Below are 20,512 nucleotides of genomic sequence, written 5' to 3'. Positions count from 1 at the left end.
ATAGAGGGGTCACATGTAATTTATCGTAAGTATTATTTTTTGTATTTGGTACAATTTAACAGTCAAATTCTGTAAGTTTGTTTAAACAAGTATTATATAACAATCGTTATGATCAATCGTCAGTCTATAATAACTCATAAAGACAACAAAACGTCGGGAAGAAGTAATACTGTAAATGTGCATGAAAAAAATTTGTTCCTTTTCACATTAAAGATACACATATAAACGTACGACGATTAATAGTGTTGCTTGATCGGTTTTCTCTTTTTTTCTTTTTTCTTTTTTTTCTAAGAGAAAGGGGAAGGGAGAGAAGGTCGCACTTTATAACCAGTAAAGTTTACGGTATGTATAAAAATTATGAAAAAGATGTATTCCCTTCGGTTTAATTATACTTTTGAGAAACAATCATGTCTACTATTCATTTTCTTTAGACCTCTGTTTAATGTACACTGTAGTTCTCCTACTCTATTTTTCAGATTATCGTCATGTTTGACCCTTTCTCCGAGAAATTCTTCTCAATTTTCTACATCAGCTCGTTTTTCTTCAAATTAACATTGTATACTTTTATTCAAAAGTATAATTCTCTTTTTGTAAATTATTATTATATAAAGGAATCTCAAAAAATACAACTTTTAATAAATGATCAATTTTTTTTTAATATATTACATTGTAATTCAATCCTATATTACAATATCGAAAACTTTAAAGTTATATTACATTTCATATCACGTTGTTTATCTTAAACTATTTGTATACAGTGTATGTGTATGCACGAATGTATGCACAATACAAATAAAATTTTACAGTGTATACTTTGCAATTTTACATGTAATTAAATGTTAGTTTGTGAACTAACGTGATTACTAATTATCCAAATTCAAGGGCAATGAATTATTTGCGAATTTAGCAAAACAAAACTCTAGAATTTTCTAAAAGCATTTCCTACAAAATATGTATAGACAAAATTTCATTTTGTTAATTCATTAAATCTGAAACTTTAAACTCTTCAATTAATATTATTTCACATCAGTCTCTTTCATTTACTATCCATTAGCTTGTTTAAACAATTTCAACAACTTCGTTGCAATAACACAGTATAGCATCATTGAAAAACCTATGATCGAATTTATATTTTTATAAATTGTTAATTTTTTCATGGTTCTACATCTATTGTATTGAATTAATTAATAAATAAGTTTTATCCAAAAAAGAATTTCAAGTATCTCGTTTTAGAAGTTGATCAATTTGTGTTTTGTACATTTCTTTGACATCTTGGAGATCTAAACGCAATTCTTGATTCTCTTCCATTTTTTCACCATACATTTGTAACAATGCATCATATCTAGTTTGTATTTCTTGCAAACTTTCGTTTAAAACAGCAACATTCATAACTTTAACATTTAATTCTTCAATTTTCAAAGTTAATGTAGATAATTCTGAATTTAGCACATCTCTTTCTATATTACGACGCGATAATTCCCACTGAAGTTGTTGTATTTCACCTAAAACCTCAAATAAATAATTAATATTATCAAATCGTTAAAACAAAATGTAATTTATTATTGATAAATATTTAAGTACATACCGTCCTTCTGTTTTAACTGAGCTTGTAAATTCTCAAATATAGAAGTACTACTAGATCCTGCTCTAATACTATCGAATGCCACTGTATAACATTCGGGCTTAGTATCAGTAGTAGAATTATATAACTGAAATAGGAAAGTAAAATCTTTTAATTTATACCCTTTAATGACAAAAAAAAAAGAATGATAATCACTTCCTATTACCGGCCAAATAATATCTACAGCGTTTACAGAATCTTGTTCTGTACTAATGCTAGGACTAAGACGTTTATTGTCTTCGATATTTTGTTGCTGCTCTGACATTGCATGATTTTTTCTCCTTTCTGCATTTGTGGCTGCTTTTTCTACAGACAGCTTATTCTCCAACGCAATAATTTCTCTTTTCAATTCCATTATTTCTGAAGAATGAGATTGTTCAAGTGTTTCTATCGTTTGTCGCTGCCTGAAAATAACTGGGTTCCCATTTATTTTTCCACCTAGATAAAATTTTTCAAAATCGAAGATTATTAATTTTTCTTACCGCATATTTTGTTCAGCAAATTTTTCTTTTTGTATTACCAATTCATCATATAACTCTTGTAACCTCATTCTTTCATTTTCTTTAGTAGCAAGCTTAGCTTCTAACTGAGATATTTTAGATTTCAAATTAACATTCTCTTCCTTTAGGTACCGATCTGTTTCTAGTAAATTTTCGACTTTTGTTTGCAGCTCAATATTTTTGTCTGATAGTATTTTCTCTTGCTTCATAAAGCTATTAGTTTTATGTAATAAATTTGCTTGAAGTTGTTCCAATTGTCTCAATAATGGTTTTGTAGCCATTGATACAGATTCTGATAGTTCTTCACTTCTGGCTTCAGCGGCTTCTAAGCGTTTTAGTAATTCATTATTTTCGAGTTTTAAAAACTCTTCTTTTCTATATAGCACATAGAAACAGAGAAAAAAAGGTTTTAAAAATCATTTTAAATTAATAACAGTTGAAAGATTATGTCTCTTGAGAGAATATTTACTTGACATGCATTTCTTCAGATTCTCTTAATTTGATTTTCAGTTCTTCTACTTGCGCTAGTAATTGACACGATTCTCCAGCGTTAGTTGTTGCTTCTTTCAATTGTACCTCAGTCGTAGACAAAATTTTCTTCGTTTCAGATAGTTCTCTGAAAGATAGTAACATAGTACTTATACTTGATTATAATTTTTTAGTAAAAACTAATTATATTACTAACATCCTTGTGGAATCCAAATTTTTTTTATATGTATCCGCATTATGTACTGTATTTTCTAATTGTTTTTGTAACGCTGCTACTTCCTTTTCTAGAGCTTTTGTTCGCGCTGTTAATGAATAAACAGCATCTATCTGAGATAATTCAACTTCTTCTTTTGCTCGCAATGACCTTTTCAAACGTTCTAATTCTGATGTTTGTTCTTCTATTTGTTCTCTGTAAATGTCTTGTGTTGTAATATTATCTTCTAACTAGATTTGTTATCAACTTTTATTTACTCTTTCATTTTTATTATGAGAGAAAATAAAAAGAAGAACGGATGTTATTTACGTACTTTTGACTTTTTATTAAAGCATCATTTTCTTTTTCCTTAACTCGCAATTTTTTAATAATGTTACTGTGTTGAAGTTGTTGTTTACTCAATTTTTCTCCCTCTTCTCTAAGTTCCTTAATAATTTCTTCTTTCTCAGCATTTAGAGTAGATAGCTCTTGAGATGATAAACGTGTAGCCGCTTCAACTTTCAACTGCTCCAAATTTTTTCTTAACGAATCCCGATCTCGTATCGCTTGTTGAAATTTTCTTTCCAAGGCAGACAGTCGTTGTGTATATTCATCAGTAATTTGATTTAAGTTTTGACTTTGTTCTGCATGTTTTTCAAAATTATCAAGTTGCCTATATAAAAAATAGATATAAAAAAATAACATTTAATAATATATCGAAGGAAATAAAAACCCAACTACAAACTATTTGATTATCACATACTTCTTCAAACTGTTATTTTGTTCATGTAATTCCATATTTATTCTACTAACATCAATAAGTTTAGATTCTCTAGCTTCTAAAATTTCTGTCATCTCTTGTATACGTTTCAGTAATTTTTCTATTTCAACATTAGCTTCATCAGATCCTACACTAATTTCACTTAGTTCCCTTGAATGTCCTTTAGTTTTTAATGTTCTCAATAAAAGATCACCACCTTTTGTTGATTGCAACTTGGCTAAATTTTGTCGTGATTGCGTTGAACTTGAATCACCATTTGGACTTTTTTTTTAATAAAAAAAAGAATTTGCTATTAGACTCAGAAAAAATTATTTATAATCAAAAAGTGTATATTATACATTATGTGTATGTGTACATAATTGCTATTTTATAGTCATATCTATACCTGGATATGATTTCAATATCGCTGGAAGTAGTGGTTTCTAATTCATCCCCACTAGTGTGCCCACTTGTTTGATCCGAGCCAATTTTAACTAGATCAGACCGACTATAATAAATGAAATTAAATTTATATCCTACAATTAATTATAATTTTTGTCTAATGATTTTCCATCAAATATAATACCTCTCTGATGAAATAGGTGAATTTTCTCGAGGCATTTCTGTACCTTGAACTTCTGATTCAATAATCTTACCAGCCTTATCAATCATTGCATCTTCTAACATTGTTTTTACATAGGAACTAGAATTTAGAGGTACTTGTAACACTTTCTCGTCCGATTTATGAATTAACTGTGGATTGCCTTCCGAACTCTCTATTAAGGTTCCTTCACAACTTGAGTCTGTTGAAATCAGGTGCTGATCTGAAATTTCTGCTATCTCTGTTTTAAACGGATGCGTAACTTCGTTGACAGAATAACATTCTGTTTTTGCAGGTTCTATAGTGGAATTTATTAATCGATCGAAACTTTTTCGATCGGGTTCGGATATTTTACCGGTTCCATCAAAATATTCTAGCTTACGGATTGGTTGCGTTGTAATTGCTTCAATCGGCAAATGCAAGTTATGCTTTTCACTTAAAGAATCTAGACTCAAATTCAGTCTTGCATCTGCGCTAGCTTTTTTCATTATTATTTTATTATCTAAACATGAATCATGCATTTTTTCATCAGTTGATGAAGCATTAATAAGGATTTCTGTTTTACTCTTTGCTTGCTCTTTTTGTTGAAGTGTCTCTAATATGGTCATGACTGTACTTTCTGATGCAGAAGTATAAGAATCTTCTGCAAAACTCACTTCATCTATCTCATCATTGTAAGGTACTACTTCTATCCCTTCTGGTGAAGCTTTCATTGAATGCCCACTAGATAAATTTTTGTATAAATGTGATCCCATAGCTATATATGTCCCTGTCAGTGGTGTATTATCCATGCTGTTTGTACATAAATTTTCATGTAATGTTTTGGCTTCCTCCATTGGAGATTCATATGGAGAAATATCTGAAGATGATGGATTTATCAAATTTTCTTTATTTATAATCTGTGGAACATTGATATCATCCCAACAAGGAGTCACTGACTCATCCCTGTCTAAAACAGATGATGAATCCGAATGTCTTTGATCTATTGGAGATAAATAAGGACTGGTATCGCTTTTCCAATCTCCTAATACTTCCACAGAACTTGGAGATGTAACTAAACTGTCTGGTAATACTTCTACAGACTCAGAATTAACTTTGGTACCCATAGCAGGACTTGCTAGATTACTAACAGAACTGGCATCTGATTCAGGAGTTGTAGTACACTCTGTATTAGATCGAGAACCAAGAATTTCAATACTCTCTAAACTCTTTTTATCATTCTCTGGAGATGCACAGGATAATCTGTGTGAGATAGAAGCAATAGAATCTGCATCATGGTCACAAGATTCTTTATTTTCAGATTCTGTCTTTTCACTTTCCTCTTTGGCATCAATATTTTCTGAAGAATATTCAATTATCTTAGGACTCCTTATATTACTTTTTGAACAATCATTAATATTATCATCTTCAATTTTGGAAATTGTACTTGTATCAATTATTTCAGATGAAATTAGTTTTTTCAAGTCACTAGAATTAAATGTATCAGCCATATCTTGATTTGGAACATTCTGAATATGATCATAAATATTCTGTTCTTTGCAATCTTCTGTTTGTTTGGATTTCTTTTTGGGAGTTAAAATTTTATCTTTATAATCTTCTGAAAATGATGATGAAGATACAAGTTTTTGTCCACTTTCAGTAGGTGTGCTTTGTAAAGATTTGGAACGGGTAATAGTTTTTACATTATGTTCTGCTTCATTAGATTTGCTTGATTCAAAGAATGATCCAGTGAAGCTACCCCATATACTACTTGTTGCCTCTTGTTTAGACTCTTTACATTTAGCACGATGCTGATGTGCATCATAATGTATATCACTTTTTAATCCCCATGATGCAAAAAAATCTGTTGTATCCTCTGTATGACTTTCTAATGGTTTTTGATCTTCATCTTTAATATCTAATGCCTTATCGATTGTCTTTTGAGCTTCTTTTAAAGCAGATTTAGCCAAATTGGCAAATCCAGTGGCATCAAACCAACTCATTCTTTATTATATCTAAAAATAAAGTGATTATGGATAAAAATAAAAATTAATAATAGAATCAAATTTTTTTGACAACCAATGACTATATTGCATTAAAACTGGACGAAAAATTAATTTTACTAATGAAAAAAAAATGGCACTGCAATAATTAGAGGTTAAGATATGCATGACAGTGTTTATACATTACATTTAATATTATTTTGTTTAATCTTTAAGAACTCCAAAATCTAAGCATAATTAATTACAAAAAAATTGGAAAAAAAAGCGAACAAACAACTATTGCTATAAAATATGACAGAAGACTACTGATTGCATTTTCGTATCATCCATTTACTATAACGATAGAAATACCAAAAAAAACTTGGCTTTCTATAATTTCGTATATTTGAATGTATATTATATTTAAAATTAAGTTAAAGTTATTAACATCAAAATATTATTGTTATTTACATAAACAAAACATATTTAATCATTGTCAATGACAGAACGATTTGATCACAAAAAGAAAATAACACTTTATTTATTTACGTGTATGTACTTACTTATTCGCATGACGTTTTAAAAATTTTTTACAACATATGAAACTGATGAATTATGAAGAATTAAAAAATTAAGTGTAAAATTATCTTGTACTGTCTGTACTGTAAACTCGTACTAACTTGTATTGGACTGTACTGGAATGAAAATACTGATATGCACATGGTAACATATTATGTAAATATTTCTTCTATATAACGAATTACAATAATTCGATATATATATATATAAATTAAATTTAAATATTATATATATGTACATATGTACACATATGTGTACAATTAATGTGACATATGCACACACACGCACACATAACACATATGATTAAAATTTATGGATATATGAAATAAATAGAAAGAATTTAATTTGTTGAATATATTTAACGATATCAGAGTACTTGCATTTTATTTTATTGCGACATAAAAGTTTCAATCTTTTTATAATAACTAAACTTTCTCTGTCTTTTTTTTCAATTTTTGATATAATATTTAAAGTGTTATTAGTAGTTATTGTATTATGCATCCATGATGTCCAAATATTGTTTATCAGTGCTTTCGATTATAAAACATCCTTACTTTTGTAAGGACAACATATTTTATCATTGAACTTTTTTTCCCGACACTGTATTATAAGTAATAGATTATGGTTAAATATACAGAATTCTTTAAAATGTATATTTTTTTTAATTCAATAACCAAATTCTTGAAAACTGTTTTTGGAGAAATATGTTTCCAACAGCTCCAGTGGCGCAATTGGTTAGCGCACGGTACTTATAAGACAGTGAAGCGTGAGCAATGCCGGGGTTGTGAGTTCGAGCCTCACCTGGAGCAGTTTTTTTGTTATTAAATTATTGCTTCCTTATAAATTTATTGAACGTCATTGATTGATATGAACACATTTTCGATAAAACCACTATGCGAGAAATGCATATATTTAAGTTTATACGGAATTAAATATTTTACTAAAGAAAAAAGACTTAAAAAGTGGATTATGTTCAAGTTTTTCCTTGTATTTATTATTTTGATTTCGTTTCATGAAGATCGAATTGGCAAATACCATGCATTTAACTCTGAACAAAGTTTCAATCCAAACGCAAACAGTGCAACAGATGCTAATATGCTTCTAACAAAAGAATCATCTTTTAAAGCACGAAGGATACAGGAAAGTGAACAAGTACAGACGTCGTCGAAATAACCTGAACCCTTATTCAGCAAATAAGAATCTATAGCGCTTTGTCGTTCTTCAAGTTTGCGAATTCTATTTTCTACAAAAATAATAATAATTACTTTAACATCATTAATGACAATAGATACCAAGATATACTTGCTTCGTGATATACGTCGAGGACAAGATTGATCACATTCTTCTCGAAATATTGCAAGATCTTTTTTATCGACAGCATCATGCTTTAGTGGGCCTCCATCAGTTTTTTTCATTTCTTCCACTCTTTCACGTTCTGAAAGTTCAGTTGTCGGATCTTCCGCAACCTTAATAGCTTGTTCATCATCGGTTTCGACTACTTTATCGTGTCCTGCGTTATATAATCGTCAGAAAATACTAACGTAAATTTTGCATATTTCTTCGATTACATACTTCAATTACCTTTATCGATAACACTCCATTGTGTTGCAGATTCTGTTTGGATTTTTGAAATCATCGTGGCTTGACTTTTTGAAAAATCGTCTTTAGAAGTATCTGTAGTCATGTCTATTGAATCTACTAGCCTTCCGTTAATTTCTTTGGAAACACGACGATGATCCAAATCGTGGATGTCGGGCTGCTTTCCAGTCTTTTCCCAATCATCATCGCGTGTAATGTCCAATTTTGGGCTCACAGATTTTTCATCGATAATTTTTAATGTTGGTTCGTAAGCTTTACCGACGATCGTCGGGGGAATACCATTCGAAGGAAGTTCTTTCTTTAAAATCCATGGTGCTTCGGTGGCTGGAAGCTTTGTCAATTATCTTGGAGCAATAAGATAAATAAGGATATCTCGAATAAAGGATAATAAATATGTATCATACCTATTTTTTTTAACTCAATCTTTACCAAAGGACACCATGGTTCACATTCGGGCATTTAGATTAATTTTAAAAGTCGTTTTAAAGATTATAGCAGCTTTATCAAAACTTTCATAATTGGACTTTCGATCGAGATCGAATCGATTTTGTTGCTACCATGTTATTGAAGGTTGACAAATGATTTTCGGGCATTCAATTATCGTGTTGTCTGTTCTCTAGGTTACATTATATAATGTCCGACTAGAAAAGAATCTTTGATGCAAATGTGTTCAATTCCGTTAAGAGAAAATCATCCAGAAGATAATTATACAACAAGATGTCTGAAAGGGATATCCGAGACGTCAAATACGGTTACTTATGTAGCACCAAGTAACTCAAATTGTCGTGACCGCTATAGTACAGATGTTAAAGAAGTGGAAAAAATGGAAAACATTATTCAAAAAAAAGATGATCTTCTGCCTTCGAATTATCTTGATAACAAGATTTTTGGATTGTTAGTACCTGCGTTGGAAGAGACACTTATCGAAGCATCTAAACAGAATGTTCTACGGGTACTATGCGATGTCTAGATTTGATTTAACAATGATTTAAATTCTAAACTCAATAGTTTCCATAATCTTGTGTGTATAAATAGTAGTTATTAATGAACCTTCGTAGGTTCAGAAATGTCGTTTCAACGGTCTTGATTATATAGCAGAAATTCTATGGAATCGTAATCCACGTCGTTCAAAAATATTTTTATCACCTCTAAACGTATTCGAGATACCCTCGTTTAAAGAATATTTGCGCCTACAGTAAGCAAAGATATCTTTTCAACACATTGAAAACCTGACATTTCAATGCATTTTTCATAATACATTTAGTCCCAGACCTTATTATCCAAAGTCTTGGTTATGGTCTGAGGATGAAGCAGCATTATACATACAAAGATATGTTCGTGGTTGGCTTGTGAGAAAATGTTCAGATGTCCAAGAAATGAGGCAATTTTGGAAGGTTGATAATTACAATACTAAAATATATTTTCTCATATTGTAATATATTTCATTGAAAATGATATCGTTACACTTTATTGTGATTATATTCATATTATATATATTCATATTGCAATATTATATCAATGTAGGATTTTGCAGCTAAACGTATTTTTGATAAAAAGGAGAGATGTATTGTTCAATCCCAAAGACTTTCAAGTACGTTATTCATTTAGAATTTATGACAATAATGATATTAATATATTTAATTTATTATTGCAGATCAAATTCAGAATGATATAAAACATACGATAATTGATGATAATTTGATTCGTTGTGAAAAATATCGTTTAATGACTTAAATATAAAGAACATAGATACTTAATGGAAGAATATTTAGTCTGTATTATTACAGTATGAGATCCAATGCATACATAAAATTATATTCATGACATATTCTCTTGTTTAATATCTATGTACAAACTAGGACTTGCTGGTTTTCCTAAGCCAGATTCTATATTAACTGTAGGAGTTTCATTCTCTTCAGCAACTCTGTAATTTTTCATACCAAGAAAGCTGTATTTTAGTTCCAATTTTAGATCATCTTTTTTTTCATTTGTATTACGTATCAATATTTCTTTTAGTAAAGGTGGCAAGTCAGTTACACGTGGCATAATTCTTTCTGTAAATTGTTCAGTAGCATTTATATAATTTGCTTCTTGGTCCTTAGGAATTAACATATAATCTGGTTTGTATGTCGACCCATCCATTTGCACGATATAGGGACACTTTTTACCTCGAAAAGTTTTCTCGACCAATACTATACATTTTCGTGGGTCCTAGAATTAACAAAATTACGTACTTAATGATTTGATTTTAATAATATATTAATAAATATGTACAATGAAAAGAATGTACATGTGGATGTTTTGAAGTATCTGGTAATGCAGCAACTTTGAGAATCTTCATAAAAGATGATTCAGGATATCTTTGTTGTCTATTTCGTATTACTATTCGATCTACACCAAAATTCTTTAAATTTGCCAATATTTCCCATAATGGTTTCCCTTTAAAGTCATGTGTTCGACCAATATATTTTATTGGCATGTTTAACACTAACTATGATCAGCTTTGTTTCTATTTTTAAATTAATCAACTAACCTTTTTTCCATAGAAATAAGGTTATGTCATAGATAAAGTATGAGCTAGGTTTATCACCGTATGGAATTTCGTGTTTTATATTCTGAACTATCGATTGTAGAAAAAGTTCGCAATTCTATTATGCCTTCTTCGATTTAAAGTGAAGACTATATCCAATGTAATTTTCGTAACCAATGGAACATAAAACAATGTAGTGACAACGATGTACTAAAATAGTTGTAAAGAGTCGATGTATCAAAGCTTTATTTAGAACTACGCACTATTTACGTATACAATTTGTCAGAATTTCGAACTTTATTACACTTTAAATTACATAGTCTGGTAAGAATATAATTCATAAAACAAATTTTTTTTTACTTTAAAATAGAATGCTTTATTTGTATTCGCTTTTGTTTCTATTACACGTACGTGTAATACGTTGGCAGACAAATAACAAAGAAACTCTGGAACAGCTCCAGGCACAACAAGGTACATCTACATTGTACCTTGTTTGTGTTTAGATCTATTTTGTATGACGTATATAGCTCTATGTTTTACAAGCTAACACGTGTCTTCCGTTTCGTCGATATAGTTGAACACCTATATTATCAAGTTTCGTCGATACAGTTAAATACCTACATTATCAAGTTTCGTCGATACAGTTAAACATCTATATTATCAAGTTTTGTCGATACAGTTAAACACCTATATTATCAAGATGTGATAGAATCAAGCTAGGTTCGCTAATAAAATTATTACAGATATTTTATACAGTTTAAAACTGTAATTTGCTATTACATTGTAATTTACTATTAATAACGTTAATAAATGTTGTAAGGAAAAATACAATATTCGATTTAACACTTTAACTCTTTAAATTAAATATTTGCAATTTTCATTACAGCATTTGTTATACATTTGTTATATCACCACTCCGATCAATATTTTATTTTGATGAATATGTTTTTGTTACATAGTAAAATATTTTATTCAGATCGAAGATAACGGTGTAACGTGATGTCACTTCAGCTACGCATAGTTGATAAAATTTTCGGTTACGAAAGCAAAGAAGTCCATGAATACGATTGCGTAAGTTTTATTAGAATAAAATTATACAAGAAATAAATTGCAAATAAAATGCAATACTGAACGATCCGAATTTACTTCGAATCACGGTCAACGAAAACGACGGATTCCTATTATCGTGTATATCGCGCTATTTGTAATCGATATAAACGAATAATTAAAATTAATTTACATAACATTCTACACGATGTATACACATTCTTATAATACATTATAAATTATACTTTATAAAATTCTCGAGTCTTCGTTGTTATTAATCAATGTAGAACGACGTTATATTCCAGTCATATCGAATGATATTAAATAGAAACGAAAGAAAATGAATCGAACGTGATCCAAATACTACGAGTAATGATAGATCGAGGTAACGAGTCGAATTTATGTCATATTAAATTAGTAACGATTCACGACTTGCTGGATCCAGTCAAGATAGTGAGAAACACGAGCATATACTCCTGGAACACCTGGTTGTCCACAACCGATACCCCACGACACGACTCCAGCTAGCTGCCAGCGACCATGGCGTTCGCAAACCATGGGTCCACCGCCATCGCCTTTGCAGGCGTCTTTTCCTTCTTCCCCTCCGGCACAGATGAATCCAGGGTGTAGATTAAAACCCGGACCCAATCTTGTCCGCCGCATTTGCTGTTCGCAGACCTGGTTGTTCACTACAGGCACGTCGACTTCCTTCAGGATATTTTGGTACTTCCCAAAGTCTCCAAAGGCGTCTTTACCCCAGCCTGTTGTCCAGCATCTATTTCGCGATGTAACACCGACGAAGACAAGTTACACGGATGCGAAATAGGAAGAGAGCTGAAAGAGCGATAGTACTCACCTGCTTCTGGTGAAATCGTCGTGCCTGTCCGGCAAACAGGCAGGGCTGATGTGTGGGTTCTTCTGGAAATCGACTTCGTGGTCGATCCTCAGTATCGCTATGTCGTTGTACAGGGTACCAGCGTAGAACTCTGGGTGGACGTAGACGTTGGCTACGTCGCGTTCTATATAGGGATAGAACTCAACGTCGTGATTTACGTCCCATTCTCCTAGCCTGGCGCGGAGATCTCGTGCCGCGTAAGTTTTCACGCAATGAGCTGCTGTGAGGATGTGTCGCGATGAAACCAAGGTACCACCGCACACGTATACGCTTTCTGTCGGATCTTTCTTCAGTATCGCAACTTGCCAGGGATATTCGCCTATCGAAGCAAATGAAATTAGCTAATCTCAGCTAACGGTAATTTTACCATTGACTCCTCGCGACAATCGAACGAAACATCGATCTCTTACCGAATTCAGCGTCACCATCGATGTAGGAAGGAGTCTTGATTCTTCCATTGATCCCTTGAGTATTCCTTATTCCGCATTGTCCAAGTCGCGACGGTTTCCTCGTCGGTTGTCTTTGCGGGCAGCAGACGTAGCCAGGACCGCAAACCCGAGAAGAACCTAGACCTATGTATTGTCGCTGTCGGGAAAATAAAGATTTTCGATTATAGAAGCGCGTTTAATCAGATTTAGTCGTGATTCGGGTGTATTTTTCGAAGAGCAATTACACCAGTATCGCTCGGTGTATACGACAAGCCGAGAGCTCGAGCGGATCTTTCTCTCTCGGTTGTTCATATTTGGAAGACGAGACGAGTTTAGGAAAAGGTCTGATATTTACCTCCATCGTGCCTTTCGATTCGAGTCTCGCTTCCGACTCGACGTCACGCTTTCTTCTGTTCGGAAACGAAACTTTCCCATCGGTTCTTTCTTTTGCAACCGTTTGCTCGTTCGCATCGGCCGTAGCTGGCGTTTTATTGCCATTGCTACGCGCGAAACCATGATTCTCGTTGTAATCGTAATCGTAATCGTCATCGCCGTCTCGATAGTAATCCGAATAGTCATGGGGAAAAGGAGGCTCGTGATGGCTCGCATAGTGATGGGGAGGATGGTGAGGTTTCACGTAATACGGTTTTTCATAGATCTGGACAGGGTTCGAGGGATAATGCGGCGCATAGCTGGGTTCGTAGCTTTCGAACAGAGCTTGCTTCTTGTGAGAGAGCAGATGACCGAGTTTCTGCACGATATTCCGATTAGGCGTTACGTGAAAATTTACAAACGGTTTTACCACTTTGTCGCCGTATTCGTCTTTGGTGAACTGTACAGCTAGCAGAGGATTCACGGAAACCAGGCCTAAATTTATGCCTTGATCGGCCGAACCGTATCCTCTGTATGGATTTACCAGGGCATTGTCGCCGTAAGGATTGATCGGGTACGAGCCACCGGTTTGCGGTAGACCGAAACTGATCCCCCAGGTCGGCTTGAGGTTTAATTTCGAAGAGTCCAGATCGCTAGCATCGAGTCTCTGCAACCAGAGAGTCGAACAGTCACGGGGATAGAGACCGAGCTCTCGTATTTTTCTATTTCGCATTTCGCCGAAATCGCCGCGATAAAGACCCGAACCCTGCCCTCTGACTATCGTTATTCGAAACGAAACGACGACGACAATATCAACGACCACGTACTTTCTGCGCCTATGATTTAGCAAGATAACGAGATTCCAGCATCCTTACCCCTTCTCCGTTCGACTTCTTCTTCCCAGCTCGCAAGATGGCAGAGGTTTCGTTCTCTACAGCCGCGGCTGCTCCCTCGACGATAGCCTCGGCGTCGATATTCTTGTTCAGATTACGAGGATCGATGGGAAGGAACAAATCGTCCTTACGACCCGCGTGTTCGCTCGGGCATTGCGCGTACGGAACACAAACGCAATCCCCGGAATAATCCGCGGAGAAATCATTTCTGAAGCCCTCGTTATCGCCGTTACCGTAATAGTGGCTATTAGTAGTTCCAGAGGCGATGTAATCGTTGGAGGACGAATGAACCGCGTTAGGAGAGGCAAAGTTGCTTCCAGTCAGGTACTTGCTGCCTTTATGGCCGTCTGCTTTCCCATAAGCGAAGTCTCGAGCCGGCTTCTCGTAGACAGGATACTGCTCGGCATAGCTGTTTGCCGATAAAGAACCGCCATTCAGTCCATTGGCACCGTTGCTCGTTCCTTTCACCTTGAACGCCTTCTTGTAGTCCTCCAAGCCTTGGAAGCCGTCACCAAGAACTCCAGCATTCGGGATATCGTAGCTGGTACCTATGTTCCCGTAACTGGCGCCGTAACCGTGAGACGAAGCTCCTTGACCGATGGGAATGAAAGAAGGTCCACCAGAGCTCGGGGTACTGTCGCCGTGATGATAATGATGATGAACGTGTTGTTGAACCGCGTCAGAGCCGACAGACGGTCTCAACGCGATTTGCTTCTTGTCGATGAACTGACTGCTGCCGAATTCGAAGCCTTCGTTCACGATTGCTCCTTCGTACACCGGTTTCGACGAGAACGGAGGTGGGCCTGGTTTCTTGAACGGAGGATAAGAACCGATTAAGCCAGGCGTGGATGCGAACGAGGGAGGATGCGGCGCGCCACCGACTCCGTAGATCACTTCTGGAGGAGGTCCAGAGGAGATAAAACCGGAGGATGGTGGGCCAGGTCTCGTCGAGCCATATGGTCGTTTTACTGGGATAGCTGGTAAAGGTCTTCCGACTGGCTTGATGGTCACGGGTTGAGCGTAAATTATGTCTTGAGGATATATGCCGCGATGAGGAGAGTAGTATGGGCGACGTCCTTCTGGATTCTCGCACTGCAAAATCTCGATGGTATATCTCTGACCAAACACATTTGTCGATTCGTTAATTCACTTCGTACTCACGTTCATTAACCCGAGGGAGCACAGCTTGTCCCTGATGTACGTTCGAGCGATCGTATCGTTTCCCAATTGAAGCGCATTCTTCACCTCCGGGTCTTCGTATATTTGGTCGAAACCCTCGATATTGCGACCCTGTCGATTGGAGACAAGAATTTCGTCTACTACCGATTCCACCTTGTAATAGAAACGATCGATTCGTTAGTCGCGTATGTATATTTCACGTTAAGATCCGTAAGTACGATCGTTTCTTTAGGATAACTCCCTTTCCCGGGGTCTCCTGTTTGCCCAAATCTTCGGGTTCATTGGCTACTTGGATGCCTCCGTCGTTTTGCCATGACCATTCGGGCTGATCTACTGGTACCTGAGTCGCCGAACTGCGAGCGACTATAGCCACTAGCCAAATGGCCCACAGCAACATTCTGAAAGAGAAAATCGATGGTAAAATAATCGATTTAGAAAAATTATAAAAATTATTCGGATGCGGTTGCAGAGTAACGATGTTAAAATCGCGTTTTACTACTTACATCTCGACGCGAGAAAAAGGATAGTGGAGCAAGGAAAGTGCAGCGGGAAAAGTGGCTGCCGATGTATCGTACGACTGGAACAATAGTGACGGCCGACCGACAAACCGACGAACGAAAGCGAGAGGATGTTGGGAGAAAGTGGCTAAACTGGTCTTTGCGGGATACTCTTACACGCCTACATTAGCGAGTGTCTTCTAAGTAGGCGTTCTTTCGAAAATTTTCGACCGCGGTGAAAGTTGTTGCGTAATGTCTGAGCGACATAAACAAATTACTTCTCGTTGACCGAATATAGAATAGGGTGTCGTGGAAATTAAGGAGGGATCTGGAGTTTCGTTACGTTTGATGTAAATTTAGCAAATTTCGAATAAACACGTCACAACTTTTCGGAAGCGAAAGGGGAAACAATCGGAAGAAGTCCAGGGTGCGAGGGCTAATTCGAGAGGATGGGGTGAATTGACAGGTGAACGAATGTCTCGTTCGTTACTTACTTTAACCGTGGCGGAATTTAACCCTTGTCACTAGAACTCTTGTCACTGATCGAAGTCCTTTATAACCGGTAGCCTGACAGCGAATGTCTGCGATGCGTCGGGTTTCGCTCTCTAACCAAACGCTTTCTCCATGAACGAGGTTACTCTGCGCGTTCACCGATGCCATTCGTATCTTATATAGACGACCCTTTCGGAGATGCTGAGAACCGGCAAAAATACTCACGGTGGGGTATAGTCGTGACTCATACCTGCCGGACATCCGTTTCGAATAGCTTCCATGAATCGCGTCGTGTTCTTACATCCATTGCTCGCGCAGGATTCGCCTCGTGCACGTGGTTAGCGATTCTGGGCATGTCGAGTCGCTTGACAGTGCGCCATCGCGGTTACAGGACCTTCCTCTCTTCTTCCACTTTAAATCTTTAAATCCTTAAATCTGTAAAATTCTCGAATCTTTAAATTCTTAATGATTGTCAGAAAAATTTAAAATTTGTTGCCTCGAAGAAGAAACATCGATGGAATGGGAACGGAAATAGAACCAGCGAATTCTAGATATTTTCGTCCTTTCCGAGCTTCTTCTATAGAAACGATCTCAATATATATATTTGGGCAGAAATATGAATGAAAATTGGATTTGCGAAGAATAACAATAACGATAGGATATGGAGATGTAAATTTTTCGATCGATTGGGGTCGCTGTCACGAGTCACGGATGACGCGATTCGAGCGACGTAGGTGCGTACCAATCTATACAAGCACATTGTGTAACGCGGGATTTTCGTTAATAGACTTACGTAACGTCGACCACGAAGCGTCCCCGTTTAAGAATAACCTTAAAACTACGTATACCTCGGTTTGACGAATTATCAGAAACGGCGTCTAATTCGGCGAGAGAATTTTATCCTGCCATTGACAGAGAGAATTTCTTCGGACCGCGCCGTTTCGATAAACGCTACGTTGGTCACGAATGAACGGGAAAGCTTGAAGTATGGTTGCCTGTATTAAGAAAGTCGCTGGTTTTCTCCTCTATTGCCACGGGAAAGTAAAAGACCGATTGGTCCAACCTCGAACCTCGTTCCGAGTTTGGAAGCTTCGATTTTTCAGCGGGTAATTCTGTCGCGCTGAAATTTTCAAAGGCGGCAGTTGTTTTCGAACGCCTCCACGAGCACCATTTTCGTGGCAGGTTCTTCCGCAACGCGCTTTCGAGATCCGGGAGAAAGTGTTCCTCGATTTGCCTCAGACTCGTGATCAATTCGTAAATACGATTAACGAAAGAAATCGCGCGCCATTGTTCTTGAAAGATCGGTTTTTCCGAATTCCACGAAGCCATGGATCGTCTTTCGATTATATCGCTGGCAACCGTGAAACTATGGCACGAATACGGTACGCTAGATCGTCGACTCGCGTTCGGTTGCGTAATCCGGATTTTCCACCCTCTCTGTCGTAACCCTCTGGGATTTACCCGCTTACTTATGCGACTTTCGATCGCGGAGAAATCGCGATCGAGCGAACTTTTCGAAAGTCCGTGGGAAAATCCGGAAAATCGGCGAAATGTTGGAACCGATGGAAATTTTCCGGATCGAGAGAGAGAGAGAGAGAGAGAGAGAGAGAGAGGAAAGGCGAAATAAAGATTACGGATGATCGATTACGCGTGGTGGTCAAAGCGCATTGTTATTCCACGTGTATCGTCTTCCGGTAGCGTGAAAAGAGTTTGGTTAACGCAGAGAAAGTGGGATCTATTTTCACTTTCGATTTCGATTCGACGAGGTGGAGAGGGAAGGGTTGTATGGGTACACGAAGAAAGGTTCGATCTTATGAACAGATGTGTATTTGAAATCGATATTACTGTTACGTGGTTTGTCGAGCGAATTTATCGATACACGATACATGGAGGTGACCGGTGAGAAGGAGAGCCGTATTCTGCATGTTGGTATGCTAGGTCCGTTGGGTCTAGTTGCGTCTAGTTATCGCCTGAATCCAAGAACGAGCGGTGATGATGATGATTCATGATTCGAGGTGTCAGTAGATAATGCGATAACCGTGCTGTTCGATCGAGTAAGTAGAAGGCGCTGCTGCTAGTTCGAGCTGCGGCAGAGCTGGCAAGGCGTAAGCGTACGCGGAGACCTGAAAGGCAATGAGGCAAAGTTACCTTGAGCGTGTAAAGGAGACTCGAATGGAACGGACTGCCTACTCGGTTGAACATGGTACAGACCTGAAGAGGCGAGAGGATAGGTGCCGCAGCCACTGGAGTCGCCAGGGGTGCTACCAATTGCGCCAGTTTCGTGGTCGAGGCCGGTGTCTTGATCTCGGTTATCGTAGTGAGAGCTTTCGCAGATGCTGCGGATCGTGGCGGGATGACCGGTATGGCCGATGCAGAGGCTGGTTCCAGTGCCGGAGCAGGTGTCGGGGTTGGTAACGGCTTCGACTCATCGAGCGTTTCCGTTTTAGCTATCGACGGAGACGCCGGTGCGGCGTAGGCCGCGCTGCCGATCGCGATCGTGAGAACGATCTATATGGAAACGACGTATTTTTCTCTTTACTTTCTTCCTCGCGAAGGTAACGCGACGATCGCAGAGTCGATCGTTCGAGAAAGCTATACTCACGAATTTGAGCATGGTGAGTCCGAGCTTTCCGCGCACACGCTGCCAGATGCTCCTTTATTTCTGGTCGTGGATCGACTCGAACCTCTCGTACTTATAGAGATCTTGGGGGTGCCGTAAAAAGGAAACCCGTCCTCGTTCGCGAGTAGGGACCGCGAGTCCCTTCACGTCTTTACATTCCTCTTCGACCTCAGGGGCGGGACTTATCCTGTAACTTGGTTTCACCTTGAGCCTTGCGCAGGAAAAATCTCAGGGAATATTATTCCCGATATCATTGCCGATTTTTCTGCTCGACTGATCGAAAGAATAAAAGTATCGTTCGTACTTGGCGAATATTCCTCGCCATAAAGGACGTCGATCTAACTGGCGCATATATTTTTCACGCTTTAACCTAGCGAATCAAGACGCTATAATCGAGCGACGTCTAATTCTGCAGCAAAGAAATTTCGCACAAAGCACGGCGAAGAATAGAATCGTCAAGGCATAATAATCGGAACGTAAGCTCGGAGTTAACGAGTATCGTCATGTTTATATCACAGGATACATACGAGCCGTGTATCGGATTGGCTGTCACAAGCGGACGAAAGCCTGTGATGTAATATGTTGCAATCGAGATACAATGAAAATTGTCTTCCACGATTATCAGTTTAACGCCAATCGATACGTTGAACTTTTCATCCCTGAACACGGATTTCGCGATTAATCAGCGTTTCTGTGACATACGCTCGGGGATAAAACTCTGAAAAGTAGATTAGGTTACTTAGGTATTTTTCTCCGCGACCACTTGACCATTAAAAGTTTCGAAAGAGAAGGATGCCGTAAATAAGTTTTCGCGTAAAACCCTGTATCGATTATTCCAGGCGAAGAAGGGATAAGGGCGTGCCTGCTTGGACGACAAAAATCGAGCTCGTGATTGTAACCGGTTCGCAGGTCTATCTAGGTACTTTGCTCGTCCTTAAACTCGAGGCCAAGTAAATTTCCTACCGAAGAAATTTCTCGATTCGTCGCAGGATTCCTCCGCTGCTTTTTGCTCATTTTCCCGACGATTCTCCATTTATTCCAAGCACCCACTCGTTCTAACTTTCTTACCGGATTTCGAGAAATTTTCACATCCGTTCCTCGTATCCTCGAGACGAGGATGCGACGAATACAGGACGAAACAATCGGGACGAACGTATCCGGAAGCATAATTAGATGGTTAATCGTGAACAATCGGATTTGCGGTTCGATACCTGTGGGCGACGAGGGGACCGAGAGGATGGGAACAGACAGGGAAA

At 37.1% G+C, this 20,512-nt stretch overlaps 6 protein-coding genes and 1 non-coding gene across 9 annotated transcripts; 2 read left to right on the top strand and 5 right to left on the bottom strand.

Moving 5' to 3' along the window:
* Window positions 1-1,215: 1,215 nt before the first annotated feature.
* On the bottom strand, window positions 1,216-6,738 carry Tmf (TATA element modulatory factor). Of its 3 annotated transcripts, none has more exons than XM_017911733.1 (11): window positions 6,689-6,738; window positions 4,150-6,158; window positions 3,970-4,071; window positions 3,567-3,845; window positions 3,138-3,476; window positions 2,807-3,019; window positions 2,591-2,737; window positions 2,104-2,496; window positions 1,788-2,025; window positions 1,586-1,709; window positions 1,216-1,502 (listed from the first exon to the last, which is right to left on the bottom strand). In XM_017911733.1, exons 2-11 carry the CDS (start codon window positions 6,144-6,146, stop codon window positions 1,216-1,218), a joined length of 4,119 nt encoding a protein of 1,372 aa, XP_017767222.1. In that variant the 5' UTR covers window positions 6,147-6,158; window positions 6,689-6,738. The 3 variants fall into 3 exon arrangements, with proteins under 3 accessions (XP_017767222.1, XP_017767221.1, XP_017767220.1); XM_017911732.1 differs by lacking the exon at window positions 6,689-6,738 and adding an exon at window positions 6,597-6,655; XM_017911731.1 differs by lacking the exon at window positions 6,689-6,738 and adding an exon at window positions 6,334-6,384.
* A 682-nt stretch (window positions 6,739-7,420) lies between these two features.
* TRNAI-UAU (transfer RNA isoleucine (anticodon UAU)) lies at window positions 7,421-7,513 on the top strand. Its single transcript is given in 2 exon segments — window positions 7,421-7,458; window positions 7,478-7,513. It is a non-coding gene; the product is annotated as a tRNA-Ile (tRNA).
* Window positions 7,514-7,714: 201 nt separating this feature from the next.
* LOC108555832 (uncharacterized) lies at window positions 7,715-8,762 on the bottom strand. The gene is made up of 4 exons (XM_017911660.1): window positions 8,708-8,762; window positions 8,286-8,627; window positions 8,023-8,214; window positions 7,715-7,947 (listed from the first exon to the last, which is right to left on the bottom strand). Exons 1-4 carry the CDS (start codon window positions 8,760-8,762, stop codon window positions 7,715-7,717), a joined length of 822 nt encoding a protein of 273 aa, XP_017767149.1.
* Window positions 8,763-8,967: 205 nt separating this feature from the next.
* On the top strand, window positions 8,968-10,037 carry LOC108555831 (IQ domain-containing protein K). Its single transcript, XM_017911659.1, has 5 exons — window positions 8,968-9,255; window positions 9,362-9,498; window positions 9,568-9,697; window positions 9,828-9,894; window positions 9,958-10,037. Exons 1-5 carry the CDS (start codon window positions 8,968-8,970, stop codon window positions 10,035-10,037), a joined length of 702 nt encoding a protein of 233 aa, XP_017767148.1.
* mRpS34 (mitochondrial ribosomal protein S34) lies at window positions 9,917-10,826 on the bottom strand. Its single transcript, XM_017911734.1, has 2 exons — window positions 10,594-10,826; window positions 9,917-10,514 (listed from the first exon to the last, which is right to left on the bottom strand). Exons 1-2 carry the CDS (start codon window positions 10,780-10,782, stop codon window positions 10,122-10,124), a joined length of 582 nt encoding a protein of 193 aa, XP_017767223.1. The 5' UTR covers window positions 10,783-10,826; the 3' UTR covers window positions 9,917-10,121.
* Window positions 10,827-12,294: 1,468 nt separating this feature from the next.
* Window positions 12,295-16,044, bottom strand: LOC108555830 (uncharacterized). Its single transcript, XM_017911658.1, has 7 exons — window positions 15,886-16,044; window positions 15,630-15,800; window positions 14,451-15,560; window positions 13,559-14,242; window positions 13,186-13,360; window positions 12,737-13,094; window positions 12,295-12,655 (listed from the first exon to the last, which is right to left on the bottom strand). The coding sequence occupies exons 1-7, from the start codon at window positions 16,042-16,044 to the stop codon at window positions 12,295-12,297; spliced, it is 3,018 nt and encodes a 1,005-aa protein (XP_017767147.1).
* Window positions 16,045-18,544: 2,500 nt separating this feature from the next.
* Window positions 18,545-19,285, bottom strand: LOC108555880 (eukaryotic translation initiation factor 3 subunit F). The gene is made up of 3 exons (XM_017911735.1): window positions 19,239-19,285; window positions 18,848-19,144; window positions 18,545-18,759 (listed from the first exon to the last, which is right to left on the bottom strand). The coding sequence occupies exons 1-3, from the start codon at window positions 19,248-19,250 to the stop codon at window positions 18,655-18,657; spliced, it is 414 nt and encodes a 137-aa protein (XP_017767224.1). The 5' UTR covers window positions 19,251-19,285; the 3' UTR covers window positions 18,545-18,654.
* Window positions 19,286-20,512: the final 1,227 nt, after the last annotated feature.

Source organism: Eufriesea mexicana, unplaced genomic scaffold, assembly GCF_001483705.2.
Source record: "Eufriesea mexicana isolate 0111107269 unplaced genomic scaffold, ASM148370v2 scaffold305, whole genome shotgun sequence".
NCBI lineage: Eukaryota > Metazoa > Arthropoda > Insecta > Hymenoptera > Apidae > Eufriesea > Eufriesea mexicana.
The sequence above is the reverse complement of the archived record's forward strand: the minus strand, read 5'-3'. Positions and strand labels throughout refer to the sequence as shown.